At 43.7% G+C, this 13,647-nt stretch overlaps 1 protein-coding gene and 1 long non-coding RNA gene across 6 annotated transcripts; both read right to left on the bottom strand.

Moving 5' to 3' along the window:
• Positions 1 to 578: 578 nt before the first annotated feature.
• Positions 579 to 2,177, bottom strand: LOC146064485 (uncharacterized). Its single transcript, XR_014471815.1, has 4 exons — positions 1,984 to 2,177; positions 1,725 to 1,854; positions 1,478 to 1,594; positions 579 to 669 (listed from the first exon to the last, which is right to left on the bottom strand). It is a non-coding gene; the product is annotated as an uncharacterized LOC146064485 (long non-coding RNA).
• Positions 2,178 to 2,485: 308 nt separating this feature from the next.
• LOC146064484 (uncharacterized) lies at positions 2,486 to 10,746 on the bottom strand. 5 transcript variants are annotated; one of them, XM_083178016.1, is made up of 11 exons: positions 10,021 to 10,746; positions 6,831 to 7,275; positions 6,508 to 6,582; positions 6,328 to 6,411; positions 6,144 to 6,230; positions 5,101 to 5,163; positions 4,939 to 5,019; positions 4,742 to 4,843; positions 2,995 to 4,627; positions 2,760 to 2,861; positions 2,486 to 2,667 (listed from the first exon to the last, which is right to left on the bottom strand). In XM_083178016.1, exons 2-9 carry the CDS (start codon positions 7,258 to 7,260, stop codon positions 3,036 to 3,038), a joined length of 2,514 nt encoding a protein of 837 aa, XP_083034142.1. In that variant the 5' UTR covers positions 7,261 to 7,275; positions 10,021 to 10,746; the 3' UTR covers positions 2,486 to 2,667; positions 2,760 to 2,861; positions 2,995 to 3,035. The 5 variants fall into 5 exon arrangements, with proteins under 5 accessions (XP_083034142.1, XP_083034146.1, XP_083034145.1 ...); XM_083178020.1 differs by lacking the exon at positions 10,021 to 10,746 and having other exon boundaries at positions 6,144 to 6,227; positions 6,831 to 7,457; XM_083178019.1 differs by lacking the exon at positions 10,021 to 10,746 and having other exon boundaries at positions 4,939 to 5,016; positions 6,831 to 7,457.
• Positions 10,747 to 13,647: the final 2,901 nt, after the last annotated feature.

Consider the following 13,647-nt stretch of genomic DNA (forward strand, 5'->3'; position numbering starts at 1 on the left):
AAAATTGACCTGCATATATGTCCTTTACAAATTGTCACATTTACCACATGTTTACATCCGTGCATCAACGACATATCAGATTACATATAATAGATGTAAAAAAAAATAATTAGGGTAAAGGTAATTGCCAAACTTACTTATTTTTTTCTAAAGTACAGAAAATACACTCACTGGAAAATTGATTTAGATAATTTTATTTTAAGTGCTAAATACAGATCATAACAAACAATACCATGATATATATCACCCAAAAAACGACTTTAAACACAATACATATAAATATCTAAAAATATAGATCGAGCAAGATTTGCACTTAGGCTATATTTTGTCAAATTTCCTTTTACTATTGACATTGCTATATTTTCCGATCAATTAAATACTTTTATTAGATATTTATCAACATCCAAAATATAATACTTTGACATTTTTATTTTTCATTATGTAACTCACATGATACATGTTTAATATGTTACTCATAGTATTTTCCTAGTGATATTATTTAATAGTACTTTAAATAAAAATTAGAAATATAACATCCATATTACATTCAAAACATCGAAAAACAGAATGGAAATAATCTGGTATTTAAATACAATTTATACTATATATACTGCATCACAGCTGTATTCATTCTTCTTTTCCTTTGTAATTTCTTCTGTCTTTTATGCACTGAAATAAAAAAAAAGGATTTAATTACATCATGAACTTGCACACTCCACATCCAGCACTACACAACCCTAACAATGTTGTTTAAAAATTTTGAAATATTTTATCTGCAGAACATTAGATCACACAACATTGTACATTGTGAAAGAGGGCCTTATTCTCTACTCTGACAAAGTACTTTCTAAAGGGCAATTGTGTCACCTCAAAATTTTTTGATTACTGAATTGCAGAGTTTTGATTTTTTATCTGTTTGTGCATGCAAAATACTGCCTTGAAATACTGCCTTCTTTATTTTCACACTGCAGTATAGGTCAGACTTTGAATTAAAACCACACCCATATCCATTACTTTTAACATATTACATCTACCCCACCTGCATAGGATCTGCTTTTGTACATGAAACCATTGTCAGCAGTTTTGGACTTGAATAAGGCCTACATGCACAGAAGTATTGTTCTCCCCTGCATTACACACCTTAATGTATTGGTGTTTAATAACTAATTTTTAAAATGAACAATCGTCAGATTTAGAACAGTGCACTGTTGTTTTAGAAATCTGTGCATATTAAGAATACATTCATTATCGACTCACTAGACCAAAAAAAGAATATCATTTATTTAAATATAGGTGGGGCATCTCCAAATTGTCTTTCTAGAGGTACAATTTTAAGATTTAATGTGCCCTTGTTCATATTAAGGACATTTAGGGCCTCAGCTCACTTTTTGCAAGGTCGATGTGATGTTTTGTAATGAAGGTCAACTTACACATTTCATTTCCCTTTCTCCTAGCACCTTCTCTTCCCAAGTTTTACCTTTGTACACTTTCGTGCCAACGGCATCTACATTATACCGAACTGTTTTTGTCTGAAGAATGCTACCATCGGATTCTTCGCCGCCGGTGTCTTCATGCAGGATGGACTCCTTGTAGCCTGCCCCCACCACAAAAAAAAGATAAGTAAACACATGTTAATATTTGCATTCCTGTGCTTTCTTACACCCTCCCTCCTCCCCTCGTTCCCTATGCTTAACCCCTCTTTGCTTTCCCCGCTAGAAACTTACCCTAGGTTGCACACTTCATAGCCCTATGCCAGCCTCCTCATGGTCTTGTGCTCTTTGTCATCTCAGGCTGGACCCTTTCGTCTGGATTCTTCGCCGCCGGTGTCTTCATGCAGGATGGACTCCTTGTAGCCTGCCCCCACCACAAAAAAAGATAAGTAAACACATGTTAATATTTGCATTCCTGTGCTTTCTTACACCCTCCCTCCTCCCCTCGTTCCCTATGCTTAACCCCTCTTTGCTTTCCCCGCTAGAAACTTACCCTAGGTTGCACACTTCATAGCCCTATGCCAGCCTCCTCATGGTCTTGTGCTCTTTGTCATCTCAGGCTGGACCCTTTCGTCTGGATTCTTCGCCGCCGGTGTCTTCATGCAGGATGGACTCCTTGTAGCCTGCCCCCACCACAAAAAAAAGATAAGTAAACACATGTTAATATTTGCATTCCTGTGCTTTCTTACACCCTCCCTCCTCCCCTCGTTCCCTATGCTTAACCCCTCTTTGCTTTCCCCGCTAGAAACTTACCCTAGGTTGCACACTTCATAGCCCTATGCCAGCCTCCTCATGGTCTTGTGCTCTTTGTCATCTCAGGCTGGACCCTTTCGTCTGGATTCTTCGCCGCCGGTGTCTTCATGCAGGATGGACTCCTTGTAGCCTGCCCCCACCACAAAAAAAAGATAAGTAAACACATGTTAATATTTGCATTCCTGTGCTTTCTTACACCCTCCCTCCTCCCCTCGTTCCCTATGCTTAACCCCTCTTTGCTTTCCCCGCTAGAAACTTACCCTAGGTTGCACACTTCATAGCCCTATGCCAGCCTCCTCATGGTCTTGTGCTCTTTGTCATCTCAGGCTGGACCCTTTCGTCTGGATTCTTCGCCGCCGGTGTCTTCATGCAGGATGGACTCTTCAGTGTGGCAGAGGTGCAGAGCAAGTTTGAACGTTGTTTCCTGAAAGACAGAAGGTGAGTTAGGGACGCATGTTACAAACCTTTCCTTTGCTCTTGTGTGGCCTGAGTCATCCCAGTGATGCTGCAACTCACCCCCTGCCGCCTCACTGGAAAGCTTTACGCCGGAATGCCTTCTTCTCTGTGCAGACTGGACACCCTGGAAGCTTGACGATTTTGCTTTCTTCTTTTCTATATCTGTGTAATTTTTAACCGTATTAGTAAATTGATTGTATTACCTGTAACACATAATAGTTTAGATATGTATATATGTCTACCTTTACGTATCTATATTTTTGAAGATGAAGTTTGTGTGAGTGTGAAAAATTACCTTTCGTTCACGCTGTGTCTAATTAGGGCTTTTCCAAGACGCTACTTTGGGCCTCTGCCCTCCTGGTCCTCAGGGGCTCTGGCCGCCTGGTCCTCAGGGGCTCTGGCCGCCTGGTCCTCAGGGGCTCTGGCCGCCTGGTCCTCAGGGGCTCTGGCCGCCTGGTCCTCAGGGGCTCTGGCCGACTTCTCCTTCTCTCTGGGTCTGGCCGACTTCTTCTCTCTGGGTCTGGCCGACTTCTTCTCGCTGGGTCTGGCCGCCTTCTCCTTCTCTTTGGGTCTGGCCGCCTTCTCCTTCTCTTTGGGTCTGGCCGCCTGCTCCTTCTCTCTGGGTCTGGACGCCTTCTCCTTCTCTCTGTGTCTGGCCGCCTGCTCCTTCACTCTGGGTCTGGCCGCCTGCTCCTTCTCTCTGGGTCTGCGGTGCTTCACCTTTGGAGATGTTTTCACAGGCTGCTCCTGCAGATGTCCTTTGAGCTGCTGTCCATGAATCACTCTCCCTGCAAGCTCTTTGCTTCTTTGGACAGCCATCTCTGTTTCCATTCTTGGAGACATGGTTGCTTGGGGGATTCTGCGAACCTTGTCCTTTGGGCCTCTGATCACAGTTTGTTCCTCTGCACTTGTGTCCACCATCTGGTGCTGTGTTGTCTGGCGACTTTGCTTTGATGTGACCAACATCTCCATCAGGCACATGCTTGCCTGCTGTTCCTGGTATGTCATGTCCGTTTCCTCTTTCTGCTGGGCTATGACTTCCTCTCTCTCTCTTTGCAGTCTCTCTTGATTTTCTGTTGTTGCTCTTGTCCACATTTCTTCTGTGTGCTGTTCTTGCCTCTCCTTCTCAGCTCTGGCCAGCTGTGTCTTCTCTGCTCTTACACGCTCAGCCTCTGTGATTCTGGCACGCTCTGCCTCTTCTGCTCTGACACGCTGTGCCGCTTGCTCTGCTCTTTCCTTCTGCTCTTCCTCCACTATCCTTTGACGTTCCAGTTGAAGAGCTCGCTCCCAAAGTCGTGTGTCATGTGGTTCAGATTGCCTTGACTGTGTTTTTGATCCACCCTGATCCATTGTACCTTGACTGTGGTGTCTTCGCTGGTATGCCCTTTCAGCTTCCTCTTGCCGAGCCAACCATTCTGGATCGATTGTTGTGGAGGATGGTGTGGTTTGCTGTAGAGCTTGAAGTCGTGGAGCTGAAGATCTTCTTTCTTCTGTCATCAGATGAAGTGTAGTACATATCATGCTGGTGTTGGCATTGGACTGCTGCTGCCACATAAGAATACACTGGAGAGTCTGCTGCATGTGTTGCATGTCGACAGCATGGTTGGCTTGGAATTCAACGAGTTGAGAACTCATCTGTTGGAGAGAGACCGGTCCTTCCCTCGATGCATTCTGTGCTGTGGTCATGTCATCAACCTTCTGATTCAATGTCTGTAGGAGTGCAACAACTGAAGCATTTGATGACACAACTTCTTTGAAGGATTGAAGAATCGCTGCCATTGCCTCAGCTTGCTGATTGATGCTCGCATTCATCTGATTGATGCTCTGTTCAATCTTGTCAAATCGAAGAGCATTCCGTTCTGCATCTTCAGTTCTTCTTTCCTCCAATAGCTTCATAGCCTCTAGAATTGGTGACTGCTGCGACGAATCTATAATATCCCAAAAAAATTCAAGTTAAGTGTGTGTAAAGATAAACCAAAAAACAAAGTCTTGACATTTATTTTTTTTAACAGATTTGCCATAATTATATGCAAGATGCAGACCTTCCAGTGGATGTTCCAGGGGGGAATGTGGATTTTGCCTTTCGATGTCTTGGGACGCTGTCTGAAGCTGAGGAACAGTTCCTCTTGAGTCCAGTGGTGTGACTATAAATCAGAGGAAATTGATAAATAAATATCTGGACAAAGTAGAACAGGAAAATGTAGTAGCTTTTGTTCTAGCGATTACTAGCAAGGCTTACCAGTGAGGTCCAGTGTGTCTGCTGCATTTCTTTCCTGCGTTGTTCCAAATGACACTTTTCTTTTTGATTTTTCAACGGCTGCTGGTACATTTACCAAATAAGTTAATCTAGCCAATATGCACTAAAATTACTTTATAAAAACATAAAAAGTAGTTTACCCACCTCTCTCGAATGTCTGCGAGGTGATCTGCGACGCGGTTGGTGTTGTGGAAACCATTGGTGAACCTGAATATAAAAAAAAGGAAAGGCAATTAAAAAAATGCTTTTTACAATTGACACATAAACAAAAGTTATACTCTTCAATATTACTAATCTGTTTTGATTGATGCTAATTAAATAAAGTATTACTTTACAGAATGTGGTGAAGGACAAAGATATTTGAGAGACGATAACAAACTAATAACACAAGCACCAAAGCAGGACATACATACAGATAAAACATCCCGTTACCTAATTGATGTTGGACACATAGCTGTATATATACCAAAGGGCTAGGTATGGTACATAGGTTTGGTGGAATATGACATTGCCATTTGGACGTTTACGACAGTTCAATGAAAATAAAGTGTGCAGGACATGTAAGGTCATATAAGTTATCACCGTTGAAACATGTGGCTGGGTGGAGGAGAGATGACAGTATTCACCTTGATCAAGAGGTATATTGATGTATGAACATACTAGATTTTAAAAGTTGTTAGCACGGAAAGTAGAAATGGACCATGTTTGGGCTTATATTTTTGGGTCAATTGTAAAGAATTGAATGCTGTTACAGCCTATAATGTTGATTTTTTTTTGCGGGCCATATTAAATGCAAAAAACAAGCAGCAGGGCTTAGATTTAACAATTACCACTTGATTCAGGTCATAGAAGTGATATAGGATACAAATGGAGGATTTGGGTTCAATACGGTTAAGTGTTGTACATGTAGCCCTTATTTTGCTAAATGTTTGAATAAAGCGCTAAGAAAACGTCCTTAAGGATACACTGTTTTGGTGAAGTAATGCGCATATTGTTGCTTAAGGATCACAACGTAATATTAGAAGAACTCATGTTATCGTTGAATACAAGCCACATTATTTGTAGTTCAGTAAAGACGGAATGCAGTGCAGGCGCTAGTTGAATTTTACTTTGGGATGTAACACAAATGTGTTGTATTTCAGTAAAAAATAGAAAATTTGAGCACCCAATTAAATAACATTTTTCACCTGCATGTGAACTTTTCCTATGCTTGCGCGGCGTGGGATCCTTTTCCGGGGTGGTGTCTTCCAATGTGGAGTCGGTTGCAGATCCTTCTGAGAAAGTAATGTAAGCATATATTAATAAGCATATCTAATCATTTAGAACAGTGCTTCATCAACAATATAAATTTTTTCATATAGCGTGCTTCACCTGTGTGTGTTTTTCTGTATCTCTTCGGCTGCTTTCTTTGCTTGAATGCCGCTGCATCTTCATCCATTTGCTCTGCTGCTGATCCTTAGGAAAAAAAGGGGAAACATAACAAATTACTTAATATAGCTTGAATATAGTAGATGCCTATATCAAATGTTGTGTTAATGTAGCATTGCAAACCTTTGTGTGATTTCGTGGACTTCTGAGGCGTAGTTTGCTTCGGTGTCTTCTTTGGCGTAGGAGTCTTTGTTGAAACTGGAGAAATGATAAATTACAGTTAGAAACATAGGATATTGCAATTGGATTTTATCTCTACAGAGAAGCAGCGCATGGTCAAAATTTTCTTTTTGGATCAACAGTACATCTAATAATTGAAAAAGTTAGAAATATTTTCCAAAAAGCATAATGCGCGCACATATGTACATTACTTGTGCGGCAGACATAGAGAGTCCATAAGGTTCAAACATTAAGATTCAGACTTGAATATGCACAATATACTATACCTTCTACACTGGTTGATGGCCTTTCTTCGGGGTTGTCCTTCACGAATTCTTCGATCTTCTTCTCCCAAACCTTCTGTAGCTTCTGTCCTCTGCGCATCTTATCAATGGTGGCTCTTCTGCTGTCACGCCACCTCTTCTTGCAGCTTTCTTCAGTTCGTTGGCATATCCCGATGTGGCTGACTGCATGTGAAATTTCTTCCCAAGTTGTGCTCGGCAATCTTGCTTGGGAACTCCTGGCATCTGTACCTAACTGAAGCATAAAGTGGTGGATTACCTGAGTGATGAGGGTTTCCGTTTCTACATCAGTGAAGTTGGGTCCTCGGTTCACGATTTCTTCTCCGGAGTCAACTTCTTTGTCTGTATGTGATCGTTGCCTCGGGTCTTCTACCTGTGAAGAGAGAGAAAGGCGCCTTCTTTCTTCCTGAGACATTTCTATAATAAGAATCTGAAATGATAAAAAAAAGGATTAGCAAATAAAGGATTATTTTATTAATATAGAGATAGAAAGAACATTGATATATTTTATATATTTAAAGTTTTTTGGTAGTCTGCGCACTGTCCTCTCTTGTGCGGTGCTAGCTGCTTCACTGCCCGGTTGACCGTTCTGGGTCGGTTAATGACTTGCAAAAAAAGGTGTTTTTTTTTTTATTGTAGCGCACCGCTCCTTGGGTGTGGGGTGTGTGGCTGATCCTAGAAATAGAATAGCCGCAGTAAATGTGACATGATCATGTCACATTTACTGCGGCTATTCTATTTCTAGGATCAGCCACACACCCCACACCCAAGGAGCGGTGCGCTACAATAAAAAAAAAAACTTTTTTTGCAAATATTTTATATAGTGACCGGCTGTTTGTCCTGTCTTACATCACTTGAAGCACACTAGCAATGCAAAAAATGAAACCATCAAAGCACTTCTTATCATGCCATACAGAAGACATTTGTAAATTAAAAACAAAAAAAAAAAACAAAGCAGGCCTCAACAACATCCTGTCTGCATGGGTGACTGACAAGTGGGGATGACTGCAGAAGGAGGCGGGTGTCAACATGGCTGACTTTGGCAGCCATGTTGACACCCGCCTCTTTGTCCTGTCATGCTGACTTACATCACTTGAAGCACAATAGCAATGCAAAAAATGAAACCATCAAAGCACTTCTTATCATGCCATACAGAAGACATTTGTAAATTAAAAACAAAAAAAAAACAAAGCAGGCCTCAACAACATCCTGTCTGCATGGGTGACTGACAAGTGGGGATGACTGCAGAAGGAGGCGGGTGTCAACATGGCTGACTTTGGCAGCCATGTTGACACCCGCCTCTTTGTCCTGTCATGCTGACTTACATCACTTGAAGCACACTAGCAATGCAAAAAATGAAACCATCAAAGCACTTCTTATCATGCCATACAGAAGACATTTGTAAATTAAAAACAAAAAAAAAAAACAAAGCAGGCCTCAACAACATCCTGTCTGCATGGGTGACTGACAAGTGGGGATGACTGCAGAAGGAGGCGGGTGTCAACATGGCTGACTTTGGCAGCCATGTTGACACCCGCCTCTTTGTCCTGTCATGCTGACTTACATCACTTGAAGCACACTAGCAATGCAAAAAATGAAACCATCAAAGCACTTCTTATCATGCCATACAGAAGACATTTGTAAATTAAAAACAAAAAAAAAAAACAAAGCAGGCCTCAACAACATCCTGTCTGCATGGGTGACTGACAAGTGGGGATGACTGCAGAAGGAGGCGGGTGTCAACATGGCTGACTTTGGCAGCCATGTTGACACCCGCCTCTTTGTCCTGTCATGCTGACTTACATCACTTGAAGCACAATAGCAATGCAAAAAATGAAACCATCAAAGCACTTCTTATCATGCCATACAGAAGACATTTCTAAATTAAAAACAAAAAAAAAACAAAGCAGGCCTCAACAACATCCTGTCTGCATGGGTGACTGACAAGTGGGGATGACTGCAGAAGGAGGCGGGTGTCAACATGGCTGACTTTGGCAGCCATGTTGACACCCGCCTCTTTGTCCTGTCATGCTGACTTACATCACTTGAAGCACACTAGCAATGCAAAAAATGAAACCATCAAAGCACTTCTTATCATGCCATACAGAAGACATTTGTAAATTAAAAACAAAAAAAAAAAACAAAGCAGGCCTCAACAACATCCTGTCTGCATGGGTGACTGACAAGTGGGGATGACTGCAGAAGGAGGCGGGTGTCAACATGGCTGACTTTGGCAGCCATGTTGACACCCGCCTCTTTGTCCTGTCATGCTGACTTACATCACTTGAAGCACACTAGCAATGCAAAAAATGAAACCATCAAAGCACTTCTTATCATGCCATACAGAAGACATTTGTAAATTAAAAACAAAAAAAAAAAACAAAGCAGGCCTCAACAACATCCTGTCTGCATGGGTGACTGACAAGTGGGGATGACTGCAGAAGGAGGCGGGTGTCAACATGGCTGACTTTGGCAGCCATGTTGACACCCGCCTCTTTGTCCTGTCATGCTGACTTACATCACTTGAAGCACACTAGCAATGCAAAAAATGAAACCATCAAAGCACTTCTTATCATGCCATACAGAAGACATTTCTAAATTAAAAACAAAAAAAAAACAAAGCAGGCCTCAACAACATCCTGTCTGCATGGGTGACTGACAAGTGGGGATGACTGCAGAAGGAGGCGGGTGTCAACATGGCTAGACAGAAAGTCAGCCATGGTGACAACTGCATGATTTAACAGTCATGTTCACTCCCAACAGCAGTTTCTAAGCAGCAAGCCTTACACTGAAAATCCAGACGCCAAACATCAACATAACGGTCCAAATTAACCAACAAACAATACATTATAGAAAATGCTGAGAAAACTGTAGTAATGTAATGAGGTTAAACCCCGATAATATGCCCGTGCACTAGGGATGAAGTTTAAACATGCATGGTTCGTGACGGTGTATGTGGTGTCACCCCGGGTACCCTGTGGTGTTGGGGAAAAGGAGGGGTGTCGCTAAAAATAACAAATATATTAGTGGGGGAAGGGGGGTACGGCGTGGTAAATGGCGAATCCCCGTGGTGTAATGGGGATGTTTTAAACAGGTGTAGTGTAGTGCGGTGACCTCTATAATCTAGTGTCAATGGGTAGAGAGGAGGAAGAGAGAGACAGAGTTCAGCACTTACACTCAGAAGAATGAATCCACCGGTCAGGGTACAACGGGTCTCCCGCTGTGCAGATGGGTGTCCTCCGCGTAGTCCGGTCACTCCTCCCAACTCCTTCCAGTCGTCTTCAAAACAATGTTCAGCTGACGATAGCGCTCCTCCAGGAGTTGGAAAGCCAAAGTACGCAAGCCAATTATATGAGAAAGCAGCCAAACTAATACAGCCAGGCAGCAAGCTCAACAAAATGGCGACTAAGCACGGGAGGTTCAGGGTTTATAAAGTGTAAAAAGTGCGGGAAACAATAGCTCCCCCTTCATCATAACATTGCTATGTATTAATTGGACATCTTATTGTCAGCACATTATACTGAGAGCATGCTGATTTGATGATTTAAAAAATGCATTAAGAACCCTTACGTGACTGGCGCAGTATGATGGCGGGAAAAAGTGGGATGTTTGTTGCTTGTTTATGAAGTCCTGTCCGGAAACAACACTATGTAACAATATCACATGTTTCACAAAGGTTAAACACACAACTGCCAACTGATAAAAAAAAAATGACATAGAAAAAAAAACATTGGTAGATGGAATCGCAAGCGTAAGGGCAAGACATTATGGAACATGTAGTTCTACAAATAAACACTATGGTCCAATAACCATCTATACACAGTGCTTTGGGGGCCATATAAACATTAACTATGGTGTAACTAGTAATGGGTGTTTTAGGGTGCTTGCTCGTGGCGTGTATAGTGGGTGCAAGTAGGGAGACGGAGGGACCACTAATAGAGACTGTGGTGATGGGTGAGGGGTAATAGGAGAGGGAGTTCAGGGCAGAACATTGGCAGGTCATTGTGGGACTTGTGGTGCCACGGTAAATGCAGACGTTAGAAGGCAGGGCGCTACACGGATCTTGCCGTCTGCACAGACGGGGGGTTGTGCCAGTTTGAACAGTGCGGATTTATGGGGGGAGGGTGCCCACCAACAGGGTATAGACTATGATGGGTGAGGGGTAATAGGAGAGGGAGTTCAGGGCAGAACATTGGCAGGTCATTGTGGGACTTGTGGTGCCACGGTAAATGCAGACGTTAGAAGGCAGGGCGCTACACGGATCTTGCCGTCTGCACAGACGGGGGGGGTTGTGCCAGTTTGGACAGTGCGGATTTATGGGGGGAGGGTGCCCACCAACAGGGTATAGACTATGATGGGTGAGGGGGTAATAGGTGAGGGAGTGCAGGGCAGAACATTGGCAGGTCATTGTGGGACTTGTGGTGCCACGGTAAATGCAGACGTTAGAAGGCAGGGCGCTACACGGATCTTGCCGTCTGCACAGACGGGGGGGTTGTGCCAGTTTGGACAGTGCGGATTTATGGGGGGAGGGTGCCCACCAACAGGGTATAGACTATGATGGGTGAGGGGGTAATAGGTGAGGGAGTGCAGGGCAGAACATTGGCAGGTCATTGTGGGACTTGTGGTGCCACGGTAAATGCAGACGTTAGAAGGCAGGGCGCTACACGGATCTTGCCGTCTGCACAGACGGGGGGGTTGTGCCAGTTTGGACAGTGCGGATTTATGGGGGGAGGGTGCCCACCAACAGGGTATAGACTATGATGGGTGAGGGGTAATAGGAGAGGGAGTTCAGGGCAGAACATTGGCAGGTCATTGTGGGACTTGTGGTGCCACGGTAAATGCAGACGTTAGAAGGCAGTGCGCTACACGGATCTTGCCGTCTGCACAGACGGGGGGTTGTGCCAGTTTGAACAGTGCGGATTTATGGGGGGGAGGGTGCCCACCAACAGGGTATAGACTATGATGGGTGAGGGGGTAATAGGTGAGGGAGTGCAGGGCAGAACATTGGCAGGTCATTGTGGGACTTGTGGTGCCACGGTAAATGCAGACGTTAGAAGGCAGGGCGCTACACTGATCTTGCCGTCTGCACAGACGGGGGGGGGTTGTGCCAGTTTGAACAGTGCGGATTTATGGGGGGAGGGTGCCCACCAACAGGGTATAGACTATGATGGGTGAGGGGGTAATAGGTGAGGGAGTGCAGGGCAGAACATTGGCAGGTCATTGTGGGACTTGTGGTGCCACGGTAAATGCAGACGTTAGAAGGCAGGGCGCTACACTGATCTTGCCGTCTGCACAGACGGGGGGGGGGGTTGTGCCAGTTTGAACAGTGCGGATTTATGGGGGGAGGGTGCCCACCAACAGGGTATAGACTATGATGGGTGAGGGGGTAATAGGTGAGGGAGTGCAGGGCAGAACATTGGCAGGTCATTGTGGGACTTGTGGTGCCACGGTAAATGCAGACGTTAGAAGGCAGGGCGCTACACGGATCTTGCCGTCTGCACAGACGGGGGGGGGGTTGTGCCAGTTTGAACAGTGCGGATTTATGGGGGGAGGGTGCCCACCAACAGGGTATAGACTATGATGGGTGAGGGGGTAATAGGTGAGGGAGTGCAGGGCAGAACATTGGCAGGTCATTGTGGGACTTGTGGTGCCACGGTAAATGCAGACGTTAGAAGGCAGGGCGCTACACTGATCTTGCCGTCTGCACAGACGGGGGGGGGTTGTGCCAGTTTGAACAGTGCGGATTTATGGGGGGAGGGTGCCCACCAACAGGGTATAGACTATGATGGGTGAGGGGGTAATAGGTGAGGGAGTGCAGGGCAGAACATTGGCAGGTCATTGTGGGACTTGTGGTGCCACGGTAAATGCAGACGTTAGAAGGCAGGGCGCTACACGGATCTTGCCGTCTGCACAGACGGGGGGTTGGGCCAGTTTGGACAGTGCGGATTTAGACGGGTAGAACATTATGGGTGCAGGTCTGGGGTGAGGGTGCCCACCAAAAGGGTATTGACAATGATGAGTGAGGGTGTAATGTATGTAAATTAGATTTAAAACCTTTCGATTGAACTCTTTTCGATATAACAATGTATCGATGTAACGATAGTCGACTTAGTTATTTTCGGTATATTTATGTCGATGTAATGTAAATTCTTGCATTTACCGTTCGATATTGAATTTTTCGATAACAATGTGTTCGATATCATATTTTTCGAACACTATGCTATCGAAGTAAAATTACTTCTACATTGTACACGTCGATCAATTATTAACTTCGATAAATTGAGTAGTCTACATTACAACGGTCGACAACTTTAATGTTCGACCTTAAAAGTTCGACATAGAGACAATTCGACCTGTAACCGTTCGATATTTTAAACATTCGATCTACCATGCTTCGAAATTTATTGGTTCGATTACATGCTACGTTCGATGTATACACATTCGACAAAACTATCCTATCGAACTAACGGGGTCGACATAAATACACTCGAATTTGTGTTCATCGGCAAAACGATCCCATTCCAGATTTGTTGACATAGTTGTTTTCTACAAAATTGACCAGAAATTGCATGAAAAGGTGAGAAATCATTGTGTCAACTACTGTAAGATAGCGGGATCATATAAAAGGCTGTGAGAAAAGTTTCAGAGATTCTTAAATGGTGTCAAATGGTTAATTTTTTTAAAAATGATTATTATTATTGGTGGAACAAATGACAGCCAGTAAGTATTTTCCAGCAAGTTAAAGTCCTTACAATATTTTGGCTGACATTAAAATGTGTTTGATGTTATTTTACTGTTTTTC

The sequence above is a fragment of the Crinia signifera genome, chromosome 3 (assembly GCF_055691185.1).
Source record: "Crinia signifera chromosome 3, ASM5569118v1, whole genome shotgun sequence".
NCBI classification, from domain to species: domain Eukaryota; kingdom Metazoa; phylum Chordata; class Amphibia; order Anura; family Myobatrachidae; genus Crinia; species Crinia signifera.